The sequence below is a fragment of the Calliopsis andreniformis genome, chromosome 4 (genome assembly GCF_051401765.1).
Source record: "Calliopsis andreniformis isolate RMS-2024a chromosome 4, iyCalAndr_principal, whole genome shotgun sequence".
NCBI lineage: Eukaryota > Metazoa > Arthropoda > Insecta > Hymenoptera > Andrenidae > Calliopsis > Calliopsis andreniformis.
In genome coordinates this window covers 813932-839874 of record NC_135065.1, presented here as the reverse complement: position 1 = coordinate 839874, position 25943 = coordinate 813932, and the positions used below count along the sequence as shown (strand labels likewise).

At 34.9% G+C, this 25943-nt stretch overlaps 3 protein-coding genes across 4 annotated transcripts; 1 reads left to right on the top strand and 2 right to left on the bottom strand.

Annotated features, from left to right (window-relative positions):
* Positions 1-1218: 1218 nt before the first annotated feature.
* On the bottom strand, positions 1219-3946 carry Yl-1 (Vacuolar protein sorting-associated protein YL-1). 2 transcript variants are annotated; one of them, XM_076376814.1, is made up of 7 exons: positions 3506-3946; positions 3199-3427; positions 2905-3116; positions 2660-2842; positions 2360-2579; positions 2069-2296; positions 1219-1999 (listed from the first exon to the last, which is right to left on the bottom strand). In XM_076376814.1, exons 2-7 carry the CDS (start codon positions 3330-3332, stop codon positions 1768-1770), a joined length of 1209 nt encoding a protein of 402 aa, XP_076232929.1. In that variant the 5' UTR covers positions 3333-3427; positions 3506-3946; the 3' UTR covers positions 1219-1767. The 2 variants fall into 2 exon arrangements, with proteins under 2 accessions (XP_076232929.1, XP_076232930.1); XM_076376815.1 differs by having other exon boundaries at positions 3523-3946.
* A 1517-nt stretch (positions 3947-5463) lies between these two features.
* Positions 5464-9923, top strand: Pyd3 (beta-ureidopropionase pyd3). The gene is made up of 5 exons (XM_076376740.1): positions 5464-5677; positions 7273-7523; positions 8769-9157; positions 9225-9542; positions 9620-9923. The coding sequence occupies exons 1-5, from the start codon at positions 5568-5570 to the stop codon at positions 9689-9691; spliced, it is 1140 nt and encodes a 379-aa protein (XP_076232855.1). The 5' UTR covers positions 5464-5567; the 3' UTR covers positions 9692-9923.
* Positions 9924-10039: 116 nt separating this feature from the next.
* Br140 (bromodomain-containing protein 140) lies at positions 10040-13669 on the bottom strand. Its single transcript, XM_076376739.1, has 8 exons — positions 13357-13669; positions 12994-13276; positions 12059-12902; positions 11675-11974; positions 11401-11575; positions 10912-11327; positions 10399-10770; positions 10040-10220 (listed from the first exon to the last, which is right to left on the bottom strand). Exons 1-8 carry the CDS (start codon positions 13474-13476, stop codon positions 10040-10042), a joined length of 2691 nt encoding a protein of 896 aa, XP_076232854.1. The 5' UTR covers positions 13477-13669.
* Positions 13670-25943: the final 12274 nt, after the last annotated feature.

Below are 25943 nucleotides of genomic sequence, written 5' to 3'. Positions count from 1 at the left end.
CCAAATGTTTCACAAACCAGAAAGTGATGCATCAGTGTCCATGATTGAAGGACTTCTTGTTCCTTTCATTTTTCGAAGTCACCAGAAAGCAGAAGGCAGCCTGTTAAAAATGGTGAAATCATCTCGTACGAAAGAATAAACTCATTGGTGTCTAATAATAATAGAAAGTTCCTTCATTCAGAGCATGAGCATAGCAATATTAATTAATAAAATTATTTTGTTTTGAACATACGTATGCATATGTGTACCAATCCAATGAGTTAATCGGTAATTGTAATGTTTTTGTATAGGTAACTACATTTTATTTTTCGGAGTTTTTATTTTTAGTTACTTATAGGAAATACCAATAAAAAAATGTAGTCTTACAAATAATAACTTCCATACAGTATGGCCCGCAATTCGTAGTACATACAAATTAAATCAGGAGCCATACTATCTTCAGTATGGCTCCAAATAAGACGAAAATCAAGAATAATAGAAGGGCATTGGTTGTTTCGTTTTCGAAAAAATTTATTAAAAATCAGTCTCGTACACAAGTACCTAACCGATACTGTTGTTACATATTACAGTTACACTGTACAGACTATTACTACATGAGTAAAGTTTTCCATACGAGAAACTCTAGTAAATATGTACATACGGTTGTGCCAACTACATCCTGCATACTTATACTTGGCGTCGTAGCATTATCGTACCGCTTAGTGACTGTTTTTGTAGAGGATACAATGTCAGACTTTATTTATTATTAAAATTATCACTTATACTACCGGCACTATCAATTCCTATCGAACAAATAATATGATAGAATTCCACTACATTACACGGTTTCAAATAAACATTTTGAATATTAAATTAGCCGTGGTGAAACAGTATTTTGACCTCTCCATTTTTATTTATTAGTGTACGCGAAAAAAATAGCTTATTCTGAAAGCACAAGAAGTCTTAACCATTTAAAACGAAGAATTAAATTATTTTAGCATTTGAAGAAATAAAAGTGTAGAATATGTTACCGCAATTCATAATTTAATTCTTAGAATATAGCTTTATACACAGAAGAATGGTCAATATTTCGAATATCTCAATTCCTGAAAATAACCTGAACAAGTAATGAAGTAAATTTGAATGAAGCCAAAATGTTTAATTTGTTAGTATCGCTTAACTTGATCGTTTATCGTTTATCGTCGATAAATCGCTTAATACCGATCGTTTGCAAACCTTAATGACTTAGAAGAGGTATGTATTAGTAGTAAATAAGGTCTGACATTGTATCCTATATAAAAACGGTCTATAGTGAATTAGCAATCTATAGTGAAATCTGTAACGCCAGTTATCAGTTAAATGCAGGCATACTGTATTGACTTTCAAATGCATTTTCCTTGAAAAGGAGGCATGCAACACAATTTTGTTATTTTATGTATATACTTTTAATACTTTATACCAAATTTTAAACTAGGCCTAACGTAGTACTTACGCAGGAATAAATTACATAATTATTTACAAATTCATCACATATTTAAATACATTCTCTTTCATTCATTGCATCTTCTTGATTAGAAAATTTGTAAAATTGGCATATCATTTAATAAGATCTACTTATCTTACAAAATTAAAACTTAGTTAATACCTTCAACCTAGCTTAACCCATTCATACGCTAGAAAAAGCAATAATATAAAAGCTTCAATCATATAGGAGAACGAAAAATCTGAAAACAAGTATGAAGAACAGTAACATTATTATTTTGTACTACTGCTAATTACGGAAAACGATTAGCAAGTCATAGATGCCGAGGCTGGTTCAAGACGTATCGTATTTCTTTGAGTACCGCTATGATTTTTTTGCCTCCATTCAAGCCATCGTAATAATTCTAGACTTTGTGACGTATCATTAATATCCGTTCGGGCTTCTAATTGTTGATAATATGCCTCACGTAGTAATCGAAATGTTTGAACATTTTTGTATGGTAGTTGAGTCATAGGATCCAAATACTTTGCTGGTAACCTATATTGTTTTCCACTTCAAGATTAGGAAAATTTTGTGGTTTTTGAAAATTACATTGTTATTTCTTACCTTGTAATTGCACATAAAGCTTTCATTAATGGTCTTTGATTTGCTGGTTTTTTAAAAGCTTTTAAAAACAACTGGTCATTCTCAAAAGTAATAAACGTTCGTTCATAAAACTCCTTCGTATCTTCGCAGCCATATTTTTTTTTTGTTATAGAGTTAGAAGTAGTTGACAAAGTACATTCGTTTTTGGTAACAGCTTTTGTATCATGTTCTGATTTTGTAACTATGTTACTGTAATCATAAATCTGAATTAAAATATTGCTTTTAGTTTTAATATGAGACCTCATATTTTACCTTTCTTCTGCAGTATCAGAATCCTTGTTTTCAGAGTTTACATTTACATTCTTTTCATCGTCTTCTTCAATGTTAATTTTATCACTTTCTTTATCAACATTTATTTCAGAAAGTATCATAACAGGCATTGATAATGACTGGTACCTAATCATAGGTCCAGTTTGAGCTTTTCTAACTGTTCTGGTATTTTTCTTTTCATTTTCTAACTTTTGATATTTTTCTACAATTAAAAAATTTTTTAAATTAGGAACCCAAAAAAATCAAATTTTTTCATAAAAATTTATTATTACTTCAATTCACCTAATGATTTCATGTTAATTTGTTCAGTTTGTAGTGCCTCTTCTAATAATTCTTCTTGGGTGGGTTTCCAAGTGTCATGCTTTATAATTCTTGTCTTTCTTTTTTGATCTTCATTCCTTTCCCGTAATCTTTTTTGTGTTGCAGCTGATTTAGCAGCAGTTGAACGACGTATAGATTTCCTTCCTATAATGAATAACAAATTAACATTAGTCTATTACTTATAACATCCAAATAAAAGTATTTACCTGTGTTTTCTATAAAAATTTTTGACTGTTTTGGTTGTCTTACTTTCTTTTCCTTCAAAGGTAATTCAGATGGAACTTTAGGTTCTTTGTAAGCTTTTGTTACCAATCTACGTTTCTTTCTAGGTCCTTCTTGTTCGTTATCAGAAATAGGTTCGTCATTTTCATCTATACTAAAATCTGAATCTACTTCATCTTCTGCCTCATCTTCTTCCCTATAATTGCATTCATTAGACAATTTTATTGCTTCAAAATTAAAGAAGAATATACTAGTATTTACAAATACTTGATACTAACATGTAATCATGATCTTGTTCAGTTTCATCAAAGCCACCATAAGTTGTTTTATAAAAATCATCCTCTTCCTCTTCATTTAAAAGCTTTGCCATTTTATTTCCAGCATTTACACGTCTTTCTCTTGTCAAGGCCATTGTTGTAATTACGTATTTTTTTTCGTCCAAATTATTTTTTTCAACCTTGTTTTCTTCTTTGATCAATTAAAATATACAGGTTAACTATAGTTAACCTAAAAACGATAAACAAGACACTTACGTGTTTACACCAACATATCATAACAATAACAAAAAACAAATTACTGTTATACCTTATTAAGCGTTTTACCTCTCAAAATATCAGTGTTTCTTTAAGAATTATTTTCGTTTCTTTCATTCCGATTGCTGTTTATGTACTATTTAGTACTATTCATATAGCATTGTAATGATGATCGATGAGGGAATTATACTGATAATTAAAACTTGGTAACAAACTTCGATAATCGTACGAAGGAAAAAAGAACAAGAACAAAGAAAATTTACTTAACAAGTCAAAGTAGAAATCGGAATTGTACCGAAATGTTGATTATAACTCAATGTGTTCAAAAATACAGGATGATCAGTTTATCTGGAAACCCTCTGAGTGTTGGCAGTATTTATCGTTATTGATTGCTATTACTGCTGTTCAGTAGAGATAACTAGAACTTTTATTTGTAAATCATATCACAAATGATTCGATCACGTTTATTCCCAATCACGGTGATTTTTCACAGTGATTCCTGATTTTTCATGACCGCTTCTGATTAGTGAAGAGTATGCCTATTCTTTGTATATGACGTTAGATGTCGCCAGAATCATTAGTCTAAATTATGGTGTAGGAATATTCCTACATTCATGGTCTAAATGTACATACACCCTATCTGTATATTTTATATTTATATATTTAAATCATATATTTATTTCAGCCTATTTTACATGTAATCATTTTGAATATACAAAACGTTGTAAGCTTATTATGACTTTTTCCATAATGAGTGCAGCATACAAACCAATAGATAAAAATCTAGGCTATCCGTATAAACGTACATATCAATTTTTTATATTGAGAGGAAACATTAATATTTCACTTTTTAAAATATTGGTACTGATATAGGATAAGAAAAACAAAATTCAATTATTTTTTATTTTTGATATTAAAAGTAAATTTGTAATATATATAGATAGATTTATATGCAAACTATAGTGAAGTATTTTATGAAAAATAATTCGTCAATGAAGATTTAAGATCAAAAGTTATAAGCACAATGCGTAAATTCAGTCAAAATAAAAAATCACGGTCACGGTTGTAAATGAAGTTAAATCACGACCGCCATCATGATTCGCGTCATAGTGATAAATCACTGTTAGTGACTAATTGCGCTATCTCTATTGCTGTTAGCATTGTAAGTGCTGCCAACACTCATTAGAGGGTTTCCAGTAAACTCGATATATATATACACAGACACACACACATAATTACTATATCAAACAGTATTACAAATTAACGAATTTACAACAACAATATTATTTTTGACAACCAATGAAATAAAATAATCTTTTTCGAACAAAATAAATGACATATTTTTCTTGATAATTACAGTTTGACAAGCGGCGTATGTGTACATACAAATTTATCATTTTACGATATTATATAGATAGCACAATATTTATGTAAGTATATACATATACGTATACACATGAAATAAGTACGTATGAAATATGAATAATAATTTATCATTTCCATGATGTGTTATCTTAAATATCATTGTTGGAACTTCTTACGTAAATATAAATATTTCTCGTAACAACATTTAAAGGTTTATTGGAAGTATGTATATGTGTTTCATGTTATTATTTTTGAGTATGTAAGGAAAGCTAAAAACAAAAGTATAAATTTTAAAAGAGAGAATTTAAAAATTTGTTTGTTTTTTTGCACAATCTCTTTTTTAAAATCTTTATTTTCACTTAAAAAACTGTAGTAATTATATAGTTAACGCTATAATCCATATATTTCTATTAAAATACTTTGCATGAAATTAATTGGAAACATCTTTTTATCATTTCATCTCACATAATACAAAACAGGAGAGATACGCAAATTTCGGAAAGATTTATGAGGGTCGGTCAGTGGTAAACCTTATTGGCCTCGCGAGTATAGATGTACTTGCTTTTAACAAAGATTAACGAACGTTGCACCGACACATGCTTGCACTTATCACTGCTATATATTGAGTAAAGCCTACTTCGTGCATCACTTTGCTCCGTGTGTACGACACGTTGTGGTCACGAGTAAAATCATTTATTTATTGTGAGTTCAAGAATCATTTTAACGTAAAGTATCGTGTTGTTACTAAAATGAACAAGACTACCGTGTTTGACCAAACTCTTGAAGACATCCTGGAGAAACACTTGCCAGAGAAGGAACTGGCTGAAGTGAAACGCCTTTTATATGGTCGCGAATTAGAGTAAGACTGATTTCTTCATTATTTCTTCATTTTTCACTTTGCTATTTTACAAATTGTCTATTTTTCTCAACCAGCATTTTTAAATTGTGTTGAACTTTAGTATATGAGTGTAACATTTAATTGATGGTACTTATATGCCGTAGCATTTAATTGGAAATACAGTGACATATTGTAGATTATAGATAATAGTGACTGGCAAGTAATATTTTCCGATTTTAAAGGCGGATAACCGTTTGAACTACCATAGAATACGAGAACTTTCTTGATTTTACTATAGTTTAACGATTTGACATATTTTTCCCTTTGTATTTCATTTTAACTGTTTAAACAAACTTAGACTACTTCGAAAACAGTGTAGGTTAAAAAAATATATTTTCAAAAGTTATAGGGTAAATGTACTAATTACTATGCCATTAAGGTTGCTTTCCCAGTTTTCATTAAATTAAACTGTATTACTTCATTTTTTCGTGCTTTTCAATGTATTTGAATTGTATTTCAGCATTTTTCTACTAATAGGAATTTATTTATAACCAAAATATTAAAAACACTTTAAATATTAACTAAAACACAAAAAGAAGTTTATGCACCAATTACTGCCATACATAACATGCGCAATTACTGTATAATTATTGTGTTTTTAGTGTTTTAGAAGTGTAAATATGATAAGTTTTCAATTCAAATACATAATTTAAAAGTTCGGGTTTGTACAAAAGGTAAATATTTTTGATTTAATAGTGCTATGTTTTGTTACATGTAAAAATGAAAGGTGGGGACACACAGTAATTGGTACTCTTACTCTAAAAGTGTTTTTCTGGTGCACTGGTTAGATTTTCAAAATTTTCAAAAGGGTAGTGGCATGTGAAAGAAAAACTTCAGTTAATGCGAAGAAAAACACAACTTATCCATAACTAAAAAAAATGACAAATCATATCGAAAAAAGGCTTCATTGCCGAATACGGAACCTTTATGATGGACCTATATACAATATTTAGAGCCGATTCGTCGAAAATAGATTGAGTTACCCGACCCACCGTATTGGAAAAACTAATTTTCAGAAAAATGCATTTAAACTCCCTGGACTAGCTGTCGAGCTACTTACGTCGTTCCGTTCAAAACTTTATAACTTCGCTACTTTTTTAAAATTTTTTGAAAAATATTCATAAGATGTCAAATTATGTAATCATGTAAGAAAATATTTGCTTTTTTGAAGCTTTCAAACGGTTACTCACTCTTAAATGCACAAATCATTCACGTGGACATGTTTCCCGCGTAGATATTTCAGATCGAAACATTGCTCTACAAGTACTTACTTGTACACTTGTACAACAAATGCTTTCTTTTCACAAATATAAGATATTCAGTATTCAGACTAAATTTTAAATGAAATTTCATACAAAAAACTTTAAAAACATCTAATTTCAGTCATTGAAATTTCGAACTGAATTAAAAGTATTCGCTTATTTTGAAAGTTGTCAATTTATTTCTACTTAATTGAAAACAAAGAATAATAATAATTGAGGTCTTCTTGGTACATAAACTTCAAAATTTTCCAAATAATAAATTTCTCAACTTATTATTTTTCAATTTTTTATTAGGACCTTAACTCTTCCTGAATGGACCGAAAGTTCGGATCTTGATATCCAAGGCTATGTTATGAGTGGAGGAGTTACAGAACAGTTGCGACCTCCGCGAATTGTTCGCGTCGGATTGATTCAACATTCGATAGTACTGCCTACGACGGAACCACTTCAGAAACAAAGGGAATCGCTTCACCTGAAAATCCAAAAATATGTAGAACATGCTGCTTCCTGTGGAGTTAACATACTCTGCTTGCAAGAAGCTTGGGGTACGTAAAAATATATTGATGTACGTAAAATCTAATATTGTATTTATATACAATAATTGATGTAAGAAAAGTGCATTGACTATCTGTTTGAAATGATACTTATTCGACTATCGACGCGCACATGTCAACGTTACAAAAAGCGATATATGATTGTACAAAAAACTTATATTAGATATTTTAAGACATCTTTTATACAGAGTGTTTCTTTTATTTTTGCTGATATGAAAAAAATGTACTAGGACAAATTTGTTTGGTTTGAAATTAAGAATATTATGAACCATGTTTTTTTCTCTCAAGGTTTTTTTCCGAGGTTTTAAAGTCATTCTCATTTTTTTAAACATTAACATGTATTTTTTATGTTGCAGCTTTATAGTGCATATCAAATTGAATTCAACGAACTATAATAGTATGACCTTTAAATGATCTTGAATGAAAAAATCATGCTACAATACCAAAAAGCGTGAAGAAAAAAATTTTATATGTTCGTAAATCGCATTCCTTCGACAATGATTGACCGTCTTAACAAAGGTTTTTCCATACCCGAAAATATCTCAAAGCCAATGGACACCATTTTGAACCTTTATTGTAGAATAAATTTAAAATAATTAAAATAACAATAAAATAATAAAATTTCTTGCTTACAAAAAAACAAAAATGTAGAATTTTTCTACATATTTAATTTAAAGATCATAGTATCACAGTTCGTTAAATTCGTCTTGATGTGTACTATAAAGCAGTATCATAAAAATACATGTTAATATGCACTTAAAAATGATGATGACCAAAACTCGGAAAAAATGACCTTCAAAGAAAAAAACATAAATCATAATATTCCGAGCTTTGAATCTAATAAAATTGCTCTGAAACATCTTTTCGTATTAGCAGAAATAACGAAGCTATTAGGATGTGCAAAATAGAAGAAACATCTTGTATATTGAACCAAATAATTTTTCGATTTTTATACTTTTAAATGCATTTATTGTTTATTAGTTGTAACCATATATAACAAGATTAGGTAAAACTGTTATATATTTTAATTTTAAATGAAATTGATTTCAATAATGGTAATAATATTTTTTTGATTGAAGAATGTTACTTCATGTAGCGTAAACAAATTCTGAGAATTTTTTCTATGAAACTATTGAAGTATGCTAATAATATAGTTTGAAAATATAAATAAATTTATCAGAAGTTTGATTTTGGGTTTTTTAAAAATTTATATGGACAAAAATGTTTGCATTCCAGCTATGCCATTTGCTTTTTGCACAAGAGAAAAATATCCTTGGTGTGAATTCGCTGAGGATGCTCACAATGGACCAACCATATTACTCATGCGCGAACTCGCTCAACGACATGAAATGGTAATTGTTTCTCCAATTTTGGAAAGAGACAGCGCGAACGGTGATACCTTATGGAATACATCCGTCGTGATTGGTCATGATGGAAATGTAATTGGCAAGCATAGAAAGAATCATATTCCCCGTGTAGGTGACTTCAATGAATCTACATACTATATGGAAGGAAATACTGGACATCCAGTTTTCGAAACATGTTTTGGACGTATCGCAATTAATGTTTGTTATGGACGTCATCATCCACAAAATTGGATGATGTTTGGTCTTAACGGAGCTGAGGTAAAATTACTTGCATAATTTGGGGAATATTTTAAATTTCTCATAATAATCGACTTTGTGCGCTTAGATCGTATTCAATCCGTCAGCAACCACTAGTCATACATCTGAACCGTTATGGTCCATTGAGGCAAGATGCGCAGCTATCGCAAACAGCTATTACACTTGTGCGATAAATCGCGTTGGAACAGAGTTATTCCCTAACGAATTCACTTCTGGAGATGGAGCTCCGGCTCATCGCAATTTTGGACATTTCTATGGATCTAGCTACATCACTGCTCCCGATGGAACTCGTACTCCTGGTTTGAGCCGTTCTAAAGACGGATTGCTTGTTTGTGAATTAGATCTGAATTTGTGTCGTCAGATGAAGGACATCTGGTGTTTAAGAGTTAGTTTCTTTTTTTATTTTAACCTGATAAAACATCACCTCTTATATTCTTTCTTATGTTCACTTTCATATTTCAGATGACTCAAAGACTGGACATGTATGCGAAGGAACTTAGTGAGTACGTTGAAAAGAACTTGAACTTGAAATAAAATGTAATGTATTGCATACAGAAACTATGCAATACTTGAACACTATTATTTACAGACCAATTACTCAAATGATTTTTTACCGAATTTGTATGAAATGAAAAATATATGGATACTTATTTCTGATAGTATAAACATCATCATTAGTACATCCTATCCCTAAACAGTAAAAAAAATTAGAATGTAATGCTGGTAGAAACGGGTTTTCAATCATTACTTAGAGGTCTTATAAATACAAATCAAGAAAGACATGATTAAAATATAAGTTATAGTTTTACATTAAAATTCTTTTTACATACTTACAAAATTCTAAACCTAATTATGAATAAGATTTGATCAAAATTAAAAAAGTTAATTGGTTGATTCAGCATTTAATGTTGTGTTATGAGTTTGCTTTCGATAATGAAGTGCTTCTTGGTATGCTTTCTTTACGGCTTTTCTATCTGCTGGCTTTCGAGATTCAATCAACTTTGCTTCATCCAATTCTTGAGACACTCCAAGTTTCTCTAACTTTTCACCTGGTAACCATTGCCTATAATAATCACGTATAATTCTGAATTTCAACGAAAGAATGTATTCAATGTTATTTAAAAAATAAACATTTTGTATCAAGTAAAAAATTACATCCAATGAAACATACACTTTAAAATGTTTTTAATCTTACTACTGCATGCAGAAAAATGCAATTGCACTGTAAGAAATCAAATTACCATGTTCGTTTGGTATCGAAGAAGAGAACGAGAAATACTGGTTCTTTATAATTGACAGCAAGTGCTAATACATCATCCGGTGGAGCCGGTATTGGTACACCTTTGTGTACAGTGCCTCGAGGTGTGTTAGGATCGATTATTAATGCTGGATACCATGGATAACCGCGACACTTAGCCCATACAAGTTGTAAAGCCTCTAAGCCATTACTAGTTGCATTTCGTTTGGTTTCCACTTCTTTTTTTGTTTGGTCTGTCTCTTGCCTTTGTCTTTCCTCTTCTAGATCAGGAGTAGTAGATCTACTTGTCGAACAACTACTACAACTCGACGATTGACTTTCACCTTCCCCTACATCACTGTCCATTGTTCCACTTCTGAAAATGTTGAATAAATGTTTCATAATTAGTTATTTTATTATGACAATATAAAGATCATATTATGAAGATAAAACATTCGTATTATTGATAAAATATATTGAATAAACCTTTTTGGCACGTATTTCATCTTTAACATACCTGTATACTTTGAAACTATCACTTTGTTTCTTTTTATCTTCTTCCTGAACGAACATTTGATTACTTCTACTAGCACGAGCCCTGGCCTTTCGCGTAAACAGAACAGCTGTTCTTCTATTTACGCCTCCTCCGATTTCTTTCTCTCCAGATAGTAATTCCACCTCTCCCCTACTTCGATTATTACGATCCCTTTTTCGGGACTTCGATCCCATTTGTTCAGATTCATTAACAGGATCTAATTCAGGATAGTCTCTCCGAGCTTGCTCTATGAGACCACCACCTTGCTCTTTCATCTTTATTCCAGCGCGATAAAACATAGTATCCTTGCGATTATATGCTAAACAATTGTTTACCATTAAATTGAAGTCTGCTTCAAACGCTCCAATGGTATCATATTCCTGTTTCTCTATTTTGGTCTAATGAAAAATTAATAATTAATTTATGAATACTTCATTATTTGTTTAAACATTCTTAAGTAAAAGATATTACCTGTATAGTAGAAAGATCCATAGGATGCGATACAATGTCTAAATAATCTGGAACTTCTTTGATATTTACTGGTTGTCCAAACACATCATTTACATCTTTTGCTTTAATTGCTTCTAGCAAAGATCCAAGAATACTTTCCAATGGACGTAATTCAAACCACAAACACCTTTCTTTTCTACAAAATTAGTACTTTTTTAGAAGTATAGGTATTTAAAATTTTCATAGTATTTATGTTACTGTGTTTCATTTATATAATACTGGCTTAAAGTCTTACACTTTAAACAATTCTTTCTTCAGTTTTTCACGTTTGCGAACCAACTCACAAAGTAACCGAGCGCGTTCCAGGTCTTGACGTAGACATTGCCAATATTTAAGCTGTCGGTACAACTCTCCACGTAATTCACCATCCGGTGGCGGCGAAGAATGTCCACACAGTGGTGGTGGTCTGGATTGCGGATGTGAACTCTGAAGTCTTCGAAGAAGTGGAACACCATTTCTGTATTGACGTTTTAAAGTCCAATATGCTATGAGACGTTGTATCAATTGACTCTTTTTAGGCAATCCCTCAGCTAAACTAATAAATAATAAAAATCATTATTGAGGTATATTTATTTATTTTTTCACATATAATAGAAAAGATATAATTTGTTATTTTTACTTAGCAATTTCCTTAATACGTTCTGGTGGTATAGTGGGAATAGAAATAACAGGAGCAGAAGAACTCTTTTTATTTGCAATTGCTCTCCGTCTCGCATCAGCAGGGTTGGTGGAAGGTTGATAATCAGAAGGTGTATGTGCTTCACAATAAGCTGTTTTTTGTACTAACATTGGTTCTCCATTTGCAGGTTGTACAGTTCTCATACGCATACAGAGTCCAGCTTGTTGTGCACAGGTCACATGAAATGCAGCATAACAGTTGCTTTTGTAACACTGAATACAAGCACCTGATCCTCTACGTTTACATACACAACAAGTCAGTCTCCATCGTGCAGCTGGAATGCTTTCTATGCTATCTATGGGCTCCAAAAACACAGTGTTAGCAAATCTTACTTCTGGTATCCATAAAGCACACACAACATGAGCCCATGTAGCTGGACGATCAGTTTGCTTAAAAGCACCACCTCTATTTGGACATAATACACAATCAACAGCTCTGGAAGGACTTTGCAGACATCTTCTACACAACCATTGTCCTTCTGGTATATATGGTACACCATAACAGTCTTGATGAACAGCAAGATTACACATATCGCAGAACAATATAGCATTGCTATTCTGACATTCTCCGTCCATACAGATGCAACAAACTGCATCTTCATCAGCTGCTACTCCTCCACCACCATTACTTTGTTGTTGAAAGTACGATTCTTTTTCTAGTCTATCCATTAGTAATTCAAATGTATCTGGTTCTAAAGGTGGTGTAAGCCCAGATGATAGTCGTCTTTCATTTACTATAGACAACCATGCTGTATCCTCTTCATCCAAATCATATTCTACTTCTCCTAAAAAATAAATCACAGAAATTATAACAGACTTATTATTATAATAATATTTAAGTTTTTACTTTATTGAAAATGAGACAATATCTGATACCATCAAGTTCTTCACCACTGCGTTCCATAAATCTAATATACGAATTTGGAAGTGGTTCTGCTTCTCCTAATTGCTCTTTATATCCATCTATTTCTTTAACCATGGCAACTGGCAGACTACTAAGTACAGTCTTTTCTTCCTTATCTTTATCTGCTGGCATAGTATTTCCTTTTTGAATAATGTTTTTTTCATCAAATCCATTTCCTTCTAAGGAAATAATAGGTATTGGGTCTGTAATTCTAATTTTAAATGTCTTGTTTACATCTTCTCCAATTGGATTAACCTTAAAAACAAATAATTAAAAAATGAATGCAAAAGATTTGTTTAATTTCTCTTTATAAGTAACACTTTTAGTTTTCATACCAAAACAAATTTTGACGTTTCTTGAGAATTTAATGTTTCTGTATTTGTAGGACTAGTACTGTCATTATTTAAGCCGACTCTACTTCTGCCTTTCTTTTTATTTGATTGTGGAGTGTTCATTTTTTCCAACTATCTTATATATTATTGACTAAATTCTAACTGACGCGGGGTTATATCATCCACAAATTGTTTATACATATGTTATGCACTTTTAAAATATCGTGTCAGTAACTTCCTCTTTGAATATTAAGGTTAAGCGAGTAATCAGTAAACATACATATATAAATACTCATTTTTTTCTACACCACAGTCAGAAAATTTTGTTAAACCTGATTGAATATACATATGTAGATCAATGCGACGGGTAACCATCCATACCAGGGGGGCCAAGCGCAGATGTACAGACTTGAAGTCGCATTTTAGTTCTTTCTGCATCGGTGCGCGGCGCTAGTCTTCATGACACGCTCCTTTTTGCAACCTATCAGTGAGCACTAACCACAAATATCCGATGTCCATGAGAGTCAGTAGTTGCCATTTTTAAAGTTTCGACGGACTTTACAATTCCACCGCTGCACGTCACTGTTGCATCCTGCACTGCATGCTGCATGCAGCTATTGCAGCTCCATGATGCCAGATGCCAGTGCCAGTTGAGAAGCTCGAAGGATTGAAGTAGCACGGATTTGCACAAACCAACCCAGAGCAGCATTAGCAATTAACTGTAAATTTTTTAATTTTAAATATAAAGCATGAGGCATATGTGGTTTTACAGATCTGTAAGTATAAAATGTTTGTATGCAAATGTGGGATAAGAATCGAGACTACTTTGCAGGCAAATTACATTCTTTCTTTTTTCCTTCCTGCATGTTATACAGGGTGTCACAAAAATGTCGCAGTTCCTTAAAAGGGGTGATTCAGGGGGTGACTTGAAATAACTTTTTCCTTAGCGAAAATGTAAGATGAGGCTTCGTTAACGAGTTATTAATGAAAAACACCGGCCAATGAGAGCACGAGTTTGCCGTCCGAACGACTGCGGTAGCGTTGGGTACGCGCTGAGCGCTACGGTTGTACTCCGAACAAGAAAGTCGGCATGCGTCGAAGGAAATAGCATTAGTATGAAAATATTTGCATAACGTATAAACGAAAAAGCAATGCAACAAAAGAAATGAACGGAGAATTGGAGAATTAACGTTGAAGATAGAAACGTTGAAAGTAGTCTGCGTTAGATTTAAAAAATAATAATCATTAATGAATTAAATGCAATTCATCTGTAGTTTGTAAATTCGTGTCACTGGGTCACTGTACCGATCACTGTACTGGGTCACTGGATTTTATGTAATTATTCACTTCAAGTGATAAACAAAAAAAGGGCTCGGTATTATTTATTATGTCGCTTTCAGTTTTTATACTAATGCTATTTTCTTCGATGTATGACGACTTTCTTGTTCGGAGTACAACCGTAGCATCTAGCGCGCGTACCCAACGCTACCGCGATCGCTCGGGCGGCAAATTCGCGCTCTCATTGGCCGGTGTTTTTCGTTAATAACTCGTTAACGAAGCCTCATCTTACATTTTCGCTAAGGAAAAAGTTGTTTCAAATCACTCCCTGAATCACCCCTTTTAAGGAACTGCGACATTTTTGTTACACCCTGTATTTACTTGCAAAGGTAGAATTCTTAAAATGTATAATTTTTCTGTATTATAAAATAGTGTAAAATGTATGTAGCATATGTATCTTAAATTTGTATTTGTTTTTACTATTGCTGTTTGTTTTTACTATTATTTGTTTTTACTATTACTGGTGTAATCCTTCCAAAGGATGATGGAAAATTTTAAAGGACACTCAGTTGTCCAATGAACTGAGCAAATTGGTCTAATTTTTCCTTTTTTAAGTATGTATTATTTAAAGTAAGAAAAAATATAAATAAGCATATAAGTTCATGAGAATTATGTATAGTAAATTATATATAAGTCGCTCCCGGTGTTGGCCATTGCGCACTGGTTCGTCCACGTCCCGTGGCTCCTGGCGAGTGTAAAGTTACTCGCTGGTTTATCCACAGTCTTTATTCCATCCTAGTGGCTCCCGATACTCGCCAAGTTGAGTGTCGGTTCGTCCACGAAAACCTACCTAAAACCTAAGGTGGCTTTCGGTGTTGGCCTTTGCGCACTGGTTCGTCCACATCCGTGAAGTGGTTTCTAACGAGTGCAAAGTTACCTGTTGGTTCGTCCACGAAACAATAACAATATTCCAAAACACTGACCCTCGGTCAGACTATCTAGCCCTCGGCTCGTAACAATGTCATCAATGTAAGTGAGAATTTTCTCTTGTGTAATAAGTGAATCAAAAATTTTTAGAATATATTTCTGAAATTCAGCAGGGGCTTCACAATATTCAAATGGCAATTTTACAAATTCGTACTGGCCACTTGGAGTGGAGAATGCGAAGTATTTCGTAAAATCTTCATGAATTGCGATTTGGTGAAACCCGTCCTTGAGATCGAGTATAGTGAAATATTTCTTTCCTTGTAAACTATCGAGATGATCTTCGATCCGTGGGAAGGGTTGCCGTTGTTTACTGACTTTTTCGTTTAATGGACGCAAATCAACACACATACGCTTCTTTCCGTTTTTCTTGTCAACTAATACTACACGTGCACACAATTCGGAAATGCTAGGTTTAATAATATTTCGCTTCAACAAATCGTCCACGATTTCCTGTAATTGGCGTTTCTCGGCACATGACATTCGCCTCGGAACGTACGAGAAAGGAGTAGTATCCTTTAAAACAAGCTTAACCTTATAATTATTATCTACGTACTCAACATTCATGTTCTCACATTCATCCAAGACTGATAAGAGTTTATCTTTTGTGTTTACATCTATAGCATTATTCAGATTATCTAATATAGTATCAATCCTATCTCGGGGCTCAACCACATCAATCGCTAATATATCTGTTCAGTCCTAAGGACTTTGTTGAAAGTACACCGATTTCTAGACGTATAAGAGCATTGTAAAACCCGCACCATCGGACCATTTTTTAGTTAAACACCACATCTGTTTCGGCTTAGAATCGAAGTTTAGCCATAGCAATTATTTTCTAAACGAGCACCTTTCGACTCTGCGTCGCGTTTATGATCACCCCCAATAAACGCAGGACACCGCGCGTTCCGTACCGTTAGGTCAGGGTTTTTCCACCGATCGCGAATTCCCTGACCACCATTTTTAGCTGCGGAAAATGTAAGCAGCCCCGCACCAATAGAAATTAGTCAAGCTCCTGATTGGTCGACCGATGCCAACAAGAATCAGTATATAAGAGAACTTTTGTGAGACATTATCGAGACATTATCGAGACATTAGCGAGACACTATTCCGACATCAATCAGACATCAGACATTCACCATTCATTCGTGACACGAATACTCAAACACGCGACGTGATCTGTAGAAGTGTTATTAAATCGTTGTTATTCGTTAACCAATCGATTCTTTCATCCACGACCTGCCACTTTCCATGAGGATCTCAATCAAACCGATTGAGTCATCCAGCGACCCGTGCATCGCCATGATCAAACGTATTGGGCCTTACGACCCCGATAGACTCCTAAATTGCGGTGCATAAGGGACGCAACAATATCGTTTTCCAACGTGTGATTTTCAGCCTCATTATTATGTACGAAACGGTTATGGTGACAATAAATGAGTTTAAGGTTAGTTGAATCTATAAAGTCGCGCCGATAATGATCTGGTAGGAAGTAGTATCGTCTGTCACCACGTACAGCTTAATGTCAAAGCAGTGATTCGGCAGGTCATCGAGACAGATTTGATCATAAATGTAGCCAAGCACCGTAATCTGAGAGTTATTCACGCCCTTAAACACGCAATCATTAGGATTTCGTAACAAATTACAATCCCTGAAATACTGGAAATAAACCGATTCTTTCATCAAATTGATAGGACTGCCTGTATTTACCAGTGCCCTTAACAATATGTCACCGTCGGTCGCTCTGGTTACTTCTACACATGAGGATCGTTGCTGCGGCAGGCTCTCTCCGTTGATAGCAGAGACCTCTCGGGGATTTGGTTCTCCCGTCTGACTTGAAGGAGTCGGTAGAGGGTACACCGTCCTGCTCTGTGCTCGGTTTCTGCGTCCACTACTGATGTGCCTCTCCATTCCGCACACAAAACACGTTTATTTTGCGGCACCATCTCTTCTCAAGGTTTCTTCTCCATTTCAAGGTTTCTTGCATCTGAAGCATGTGACTATCCTAGGATTGTTATTCATTACTTCGCCCCCCATGCGTTACTGCACCATTCTCGGCTTGGCGACTTTGCTGTCATCCGTAATTCGTCTGGCGTGGTCTAGGAAATCTGGCAGTTTATCCAAGCGAGTGTCAATGACCATTCTGCGGATGTTTGGTTCGTGTACTCCAGCCACCAACAAATCTATTTGGTCCTTTTCCGATAAGTCCAGTGCTTCCATCAGTTTTAACTTATGTTCCGCATATTGTATAAATCGCTCCGCCGTGTGATTCCAGCTCCTAGCATTGATCCGGTTAATGATTCCCGCGAAAGACTCCTTAATTTCAAAATACTCACTCAGTGCACTTCTCAGCAAACTCCAAGAGGAGATGACAACATTAGGTTGCCTACGGTACCAGTCCAAGGCTCGACCCTGAAGTTGGTTAGTTGCGGCCAACAACAAAGTGCGGTCGTTGGTGTCGTATAATTTAGCGATGTATTCCATCCAGTCCAGCCATTTCGTGACACTTTTATTATCTTTCCCAGAAAAGTCCGGTAGTTGCTTTGAGATAAACTTGACATGATTCCAGTCACAGCTGTGCCCTCTACTGTCAGAATTCACGGCCGTGCGCTCCTTCTGAAGCTCAGTGAAAAGTGACTTAATCACGGATTGTGTTAAGACGATCATAATTGTGTGACATCTGGTAGACTAGGTTTACGGTACGGATGAATTGGGCCTGCTATTTTTGAGGAAATACACTGTTAGTTTATTTGTAATTATTTGTTAATTTGAATTGAGGAGTAAAGACCCTAGAAGTCGCTTCATCGTTTTACGATTCTGAAGAACACGTGCACTTTGGGGTCCTGAGTCTCTGCTCAATAGCAATTGACGTATCGTAAACATAAAACCCGAGCGTCTTCCGTTAGCGCGCTACCCTCGAGGTCCGTCGCCCCTTCGGCCTTTCCAGGGTGATGTCACCCTACGGAGCCTAGCCACTACCCCCACGCGCTGTCGACAAAGACTTCCCTCCCATGTCTGTGGTAGAAGTTTTTGGGCATAACCTACCCCAGGGAGGCCTCCCTCGAAGGAGTAACGAGGGTTCCTATTTGTAAATATTTTCTCCGCCCTCTAAACTCATTTCTGTATAAAGTATGATTTATCAAAATAAAGATTAGATACAACTTAGAATTCATCGGTATCTCTGGTCCTTCAAGCTAAACCCTAGTCGGCACACCACGTGCAAAATTCAACAAAGCCAGAAAGATCTACTGATCAACCGCTGGTCTAAACAGATTGGTTATTCTGGAGCATCATTTGTGTGGTTAGCTGTAGGATCTCCACAATATTTACTGACTGCGGCGCTCCCACGTGGGGTACAGCGTTGGCAGTATTCTTATTATTGGTATTGTCAGCAGGATGATTCGATGGCGGGATCGGATTGGTTTTATTTGTTGACCCAATGTTTAGGAGTGGTGCGTTTTTAAACTTCTCTAGGTGCTCCAACAACCGCTCTATCATGCGTGCGCGCATACCAGATTCATGCAACCCGTGCTCTCTGAGACGTTCCCGTAACTGCACATCTGTCAGATTCAACAGCTCCTCTTTCTCCATGACAACAATATACATAGACAGTCAACAACGATTACAGTCTGACACAAGAGCCACGGTCAGTCGTCGCGCTAACGATAAACTACACTTCGTTCACTGGGAGAACGCAGTTGTCGGTTGACGAGTTTTCGTACCCTTTGCGCAGTTCACGCCTACGCTCATTAGTTATTGGCTCTGTCACTCCCGAGCACATCCCTACCCATGAACCCCTTGTTGGGCCCTTGGAGGTCCTACCATTTCTAAAGAAAGTCACTTCTTCAAGTGTTAGCGCATAAACGGTGTGAAAGAAATTTTGAGCAAGCAAACGATATTCTTTTAGATTTTAGTTTTCTCCGAAAGTATTAATGCGGCTCTGTTAGCAAATAAAAATCTTCTTGAATATCGTCTCTGTCGACCGAAAACGTATTGGTACTAGTCAGAATTTTTACTGCGTTACAATACCATAAACGACCCTAGATTTCCCGTGTCATAAACTACCTGGTCGCATCGAACATTTTGTAGGAAATCCAGGAAACAGTTCTACCGTTGCTGTTTCTTTATGATCAAATAAGCTGTGGATTCTTATACATTGATATCTCAATAAATATTGTTTCTTAATAGATAGAAACATTTGTTTCATTTGGACACTAGGTATACAGAGTAGAAAGAAGCAAGGCGTGTCCTTTTAGGCTCTTGAATCCTTCACCAATCTCAGTGGAAAAGTCAGTCGGAGCAATGGAAGCCATCTGCGTGAAACGACTGCGTTCTCTCAGTGAACGCAGTATAGACTGTTTTGGGTACAAACACTTCGCTAGCAGCCGTCTGCAAAACCAAAACAATAATGAACGTTCCTGACCTTCTAGCAATGTTCGAACGGTCGGTTAACCGTAACCGTTATGTAACGAGCACGTGTTCAGCCAAATTTAAGCAATTAATTAGATTAAGGAGAAGTCCGTCAATTACAAACGACTATCTCACGTCGTATAAACAACTGAACGGCAAACGTTTATGAATTTATTGCCCGCACTTTAATGTTAGGCGAACGTGAGCACTTACCCCTACGTCGCCCCAGAATCGCATTTAGCCTATAAGCACCCTTACACGGCTCACTATCCCACTTCTGAGATAAATAACTACCTAGTTGTAAGCTTTTAGTTTTTACAACTACAACTGATACACCAAAACTGATTTCCAATTCTATGTCTCAGTGTTTTCTCAATCACTCCAGTCTCGCTCTTTCCAATGCGAGCCCTCACACCATACACCTCTCTCGCGAACTCCCTGCCTTCTCGCGATACCCGCCACACACGGCACACACACTCGCACATACCACTCACTCCTACAGCCACCTCGCGGTCAGAATTGCTTACAGTAGTTTATATTTATGTACTGATTTTTAAGTTTTAAATAAATTATTATTATTACTTTACTTAAAACGTTAAGGTGGCAAACTCCTTGTGTTGTGAGCTGTGTGCGTGCGCTCACAAGCAAAAAGAGTCATAGACGTATACGCGATCAGCGAGAGAGACAATCGGTTCCGTAAATTACACTACGTCTCGACACTTGCATAAATAAATTTTTCGCAGGTACAGAACCTACAGGTAGACTTCACCACAGGGTGGTCTGGTCCGTTTAAACTCCAATAAACACTATACGTTGAGAAAAATGTAAAAATTACAAACTGTGAGCATGAAACAGACGCTTTTGTAAACAAGCATGATGGCTGTCGAAGTGACATTTTTGCAAATATTTCACGATTTAATGGTTTTTTCATTCATAGCACACCAGACCACCCTTCCTTGAATTAGCACAATATCGTGAAAATGCGAGTTTCCTCAATTCAACACTTCTTGAAGGCATAAAGCATAATATGCGTTGTGCACACGTTTTGACAAAAAAATAGTACAACGATTTACCGTTAGAAGCGTTGAAGGTATATCTTAACAACCAATTTGGTCATATTACCATCAGCATCGATGAAAATACAGATCAGTTGGTAAGTGTAATCTAGAATTTGACAGCTGAATGGCGTATTCATCAAATACGTGAATACAGACGCAAAAAAGGCTCAGCTGCCAAAACGTATTGAAAGTTTGGTCACGCTGTTGCCACAGTATAACAATTCTGCCCATCAGGAAAACTCTAGCGAATCCAGCTTCAGCCAAGATTCTGATTCTTACTAATAAGGGAACATCGCGAGGTGAAAGTCTCCAATTTTGATGAAACTTTGTAGGATTGTAGAATAGCCGAAAATATTCGACACATATTTTTTTTTATTGCTTCTAATTCATCTAAAGGGTGTGAAAACCACCCCCAACTTTGGGGGTGGAAAACATATTTCGTTTAATATCTCTAAAACTAATGCGTGTAGCAAAATATAAATGGGGCGATTGTGTATTTTTGAAAGACGAATCCACCTATGTAAACAGTTTTTAAAAATATCAATTTATTTAAAAAATATATTAAAAAATAGTATATTGACGTTGTTTTCACTGACTACATGCTGATCGATCGTTTTGCAAAGTATGCAAATACTATGAACCAAAACACAAAATACGGCTAAAATAGAATTTTGAATTTTTAAGTTATAAACAAAATAATAGCATTCCTAGTTAGACTACATTTTGTGCTCAATTGGGCCCTGTAATGAGTGGTTTTACGAAAAACATATATCTCTATGTTTTTGTCATTATATTATGATACATGTTGTTTATTGTGAACTAAATATATAACTCTGAACAGGTCAGCAGATTTGCAGCGTCAAGCAACTCGCGTGATCTTTCTATCCGCGAGTACAATTGCTATTACTTGTAATTGTCAACCACTAACAAAGTCAGTGTTCCTGCGCTTTTGAGCGCAGTGCAACGCTGGCCAAGAGTATTATTTCTGCTACTTTTCGAGAGAGACCTTTTACGCTCCTCTAAGTATACTCTCTCCTCGAGTATAAATTGAGGCTCCCGGATGGACATACCCCTATTATACCGACTGTCTATTAATTCCGGTAACATGCACTCCAAATAAAATTGAATTAACTTTGATTCCATATTATTCTTCTAGAAGTTATCATCCTTATCAATTTGAAGACATTTAAATCCTTTACGGGTCCACATACAAAATAGGCAATATTTTCTGCCTGTAATGTGTAATTGTCCCTGCACCTGGTAGTAATATTGATGGTTTTTATTCATTGCTGTTCCCATTTCATCTTGAAATATTCGCCGGTCTGTTGCAACAGTTTTGATTGCCTTAACATGCAACTTTGTCTCTTTATTTCTAAATTTAATCCGTAAATGTGCAACATCTCCGGTTCAAACAAAAACTCATGTACATTATTTAGATGCTAAAAATAATCGGCATGTATAGTTGGTTTAAAGATTCTATTAGAAGTTTAAACTGATTAATTTTAATCAGGTACTGTAATGTACTTTCTATATATTTCAGTTTTAGACGTAGTTTTCTTGGAACTTTGTGTTAGAAGGACTCATGTTCACCAAAGGATCATAAATTAAGTTCAAGAGCCTCGTCCTTTGGGCAGGCCGACGTTTTCCTTTTCCCCATTATAAGACCCATTCCGGGTCAGGATTTTCCTGCCCCTAGAGAGTTTTATAGACGTTTAATAACAGCCGAACTGTATGCATCTCAGAAATATACAGGGTGTAACAAAAATGTTGTAGTTCCTTGAAAGGGTTAATGAGTTATTAACGAAAAACACCGGCCAATGAAAGCGCGAGTTTGCCCCCTGAGCGACCACGGTAGCGTTGGGGTACGCGCTAGGGGCTAGGGGCTTAAGTATTCACTTCAAGTGATAAACAAAAAAAGACTCGGTATTATCTGTTATGTCGCTTTCAGTTTTCATACTAATGCTATTTCCTTCGATGCATGCCGACTTTCTTGTTCGGAGTACAACCGAAGCGCCCAGCGCTTCGCCAACGCTACCGCGGCCGCTCGGCGGCAAACTCGTGCTCTCATTGGCCCGTGTTTTTCGTTAATAACTCGTTAATGAAGTCTCATCTAAAATTTTCGCTAAGGAAAAAGTTGTGTCAAATTGCCCTCTGAATCATCCCTTTCAAGGAACTACAACATTTTTGTTACACTCTGTATATTAAACTGTAGTATATGGTCCTGTTAGCAGCATCGTTGACGACGGAGACGTCGTTGCTGATTTTGCACAACGTGCTTGTCCGCCACATTATAAAAAAGAATTAAGAAAAAGTTTTCTGTACCTATTATAACAATGTTAATTTAAACCATCTTCTTAAGATTTACCTAATAATACCGTTAATATAAATACAAAATATAGTGTATCGTATTAAAATAGTAGGTTCCAGAATATGCAGTTAAAATTGTTCATAAAAACTATTGCTTGTTTATTATAATTTTTTTATAAATCTTTTCTACAGAGAGGGTAAATGAAAATTTGAAATGGACAAATGTGGACAAGCCATTACATAACCCCTTTTTAAGGACGGTGTTACGTCCCGGCCACGTTGCCGGGGATAAATAATAGTATAATATATGAGGTTTAGACTATTAGTGCTTTCCTCGGGATCGTCGGAGTATTCGTGATTAGGAATTAATTGGACTGGTCGTCACTTAAATACATGCGTATAAGGGTACAGATAGCTTTTTTAATTATATCTCGTTGCGAAGATAGTGTAGATATGTTGTTACAGTTACATCTCATTTCAGAGATACAAAATATAGTTTAAGTTACACGATATCTCTTTTCGGAGATACAGAGTATAGTTTACAAATGTTGATAATGTTTGATTGTCTTAAAACTAGCTTACGAGGGAGAAGGACCCTAAATGGCTCGGCGTTAGGAGACTTACAACTTACAAGAGGTCTCTTCTTCTCATTCCACGGTTTCACGTCGCGTGGAACACTAACTAATAACTGTGCACTCAACGGGCCTAGTATTCAATACTTGAGTTCGGATAAAAGAACGCCAAAGGCAAAAGTTATAATAGGTTATAAAGGATTCGATTGGAATTTGTCCGAATTTGGGGGTCGAATGACCTGTCGTAATTGATGCTTACCTCTGCGATATTTACAGTGCATGTTCTGTAATCGCGAGGCTATCATCTACAATTTTGGTTAATTTCGAAAACGATAGTCCTCAAGTAGAATATCAGCGAGGGCACAGTCTAGTCTTCCTACTTCCTCATATTCTGTCTGTTCTATAAACGCGAGATATATACTAGATCAGTCATCAAGACACATTTAACACCTGCTGGTGAATGACCTGCTGACTCTAACGAAATAACAAGTTACAGTGTCACTCGGATTCAGAGCAATGTTGCATATCATATCGAAATTTACCGGGACATAACGATGAAAATTAGCACTTGGGGGTGCCAACTTCACAGAATTTCTAAAGAACAACTATCTGTCATTTCACCTTGGGAATGGCGACAATTTGTTGTTTTGAATTTTTGTTTGTGTTTTGAACACGTAAAGTCTGCTCTACAGGATGAGCACGGTCTCAGAAACTTAAGTGATGATTGTGATTTCTTATGGAAAAAGAAAGTCACGTAAAAATCTGTAATTATCATTGATTTGTCATCAGTTAGTTATAACAGATTATAAAGAAGTTTCGTTTGTACTCATGGCTTAATTTTCCATCGCTTACCTTCGAAGTACCAAATTTGAAAAAAATTATTTTATTAAATACCTTTTTAAGATCAAATCTGATTAAAAAATGTTTCATATAAAAGTTTCTTGTTTTTTGCATAGAAGTAAAATTTGTAAATAAAACTGTAGGTTTGCATTGAAAGAAACAAAGTTACCCTTCAAATGATCTTCAAATTGTTCAACAAAAAAACAAAAAAAATTAATAAAAATAGTTGTATTTCCTCCTTGAATCCGAATAACTTTTGTATTTAATATTTTTCCCAAAAATGCGTTGTTTTTGAGATATTTAGATTAAAAATTTTCAAATGAACAGCCTGTATACGCAATATGTACTTATTGTAGAGAAAAGTTCAAACATATTTATTAGATATGTATTTATACACATTTTTTTAAATGGAATCACCTCTTTTTAACCACCTACAATGATAGTCCCTTTCATTAGCATTTCAGTGACTATTATTATTCAAGGTCATTCAAGGTCACGGATGAAGAAAACGTATAAACGTTCTTCATTAGTCACCGGATTCTTACGTTTACGCTTTATTATATCTACACTTTCAATACTTCTAAATAATTTATAGGTATTAATAAAAGTCTGCTTAGAAGGACTGTTTCGGTGAAGGTACCTCTCTCCATAATGCAATCGGACCTGCAATGCATTTTGCCTACATTCACAGTAAACTGTTATCATATCACATCTTTCAATCATTGAATAAGACATAGCGAAATCACATTTGGAAACATACTGATCGTAAATCAATCGTAGCGTAATCGACTAGAGAATACTTGAAAATATTCAATAACATTGAATATGACCTTAATATGTTTATAAGTCTCACTCGTAACAAACGTATTTTGCTCTCATAATATGTTTGTTGTATAATTATAGTCACTGAATTTCTAATGAAAGGGATTATCATTATAGGTGTTTAAAAAGGGGTGGTTCCATTTAAAGATACGAAGCTGACCTTGATACCTGTAAAAAAAAATGACAACAAAAGAAAAATTCTTTTGGTATTGCATGAGCTCCGTTGAACCATTCAATTTTCTCTTTGAGACATTTGACGTATTTTAAAAAACAAGAGATATGTAAGGAGCAAACGTTAGGTGACTCGCCCTGTATATAA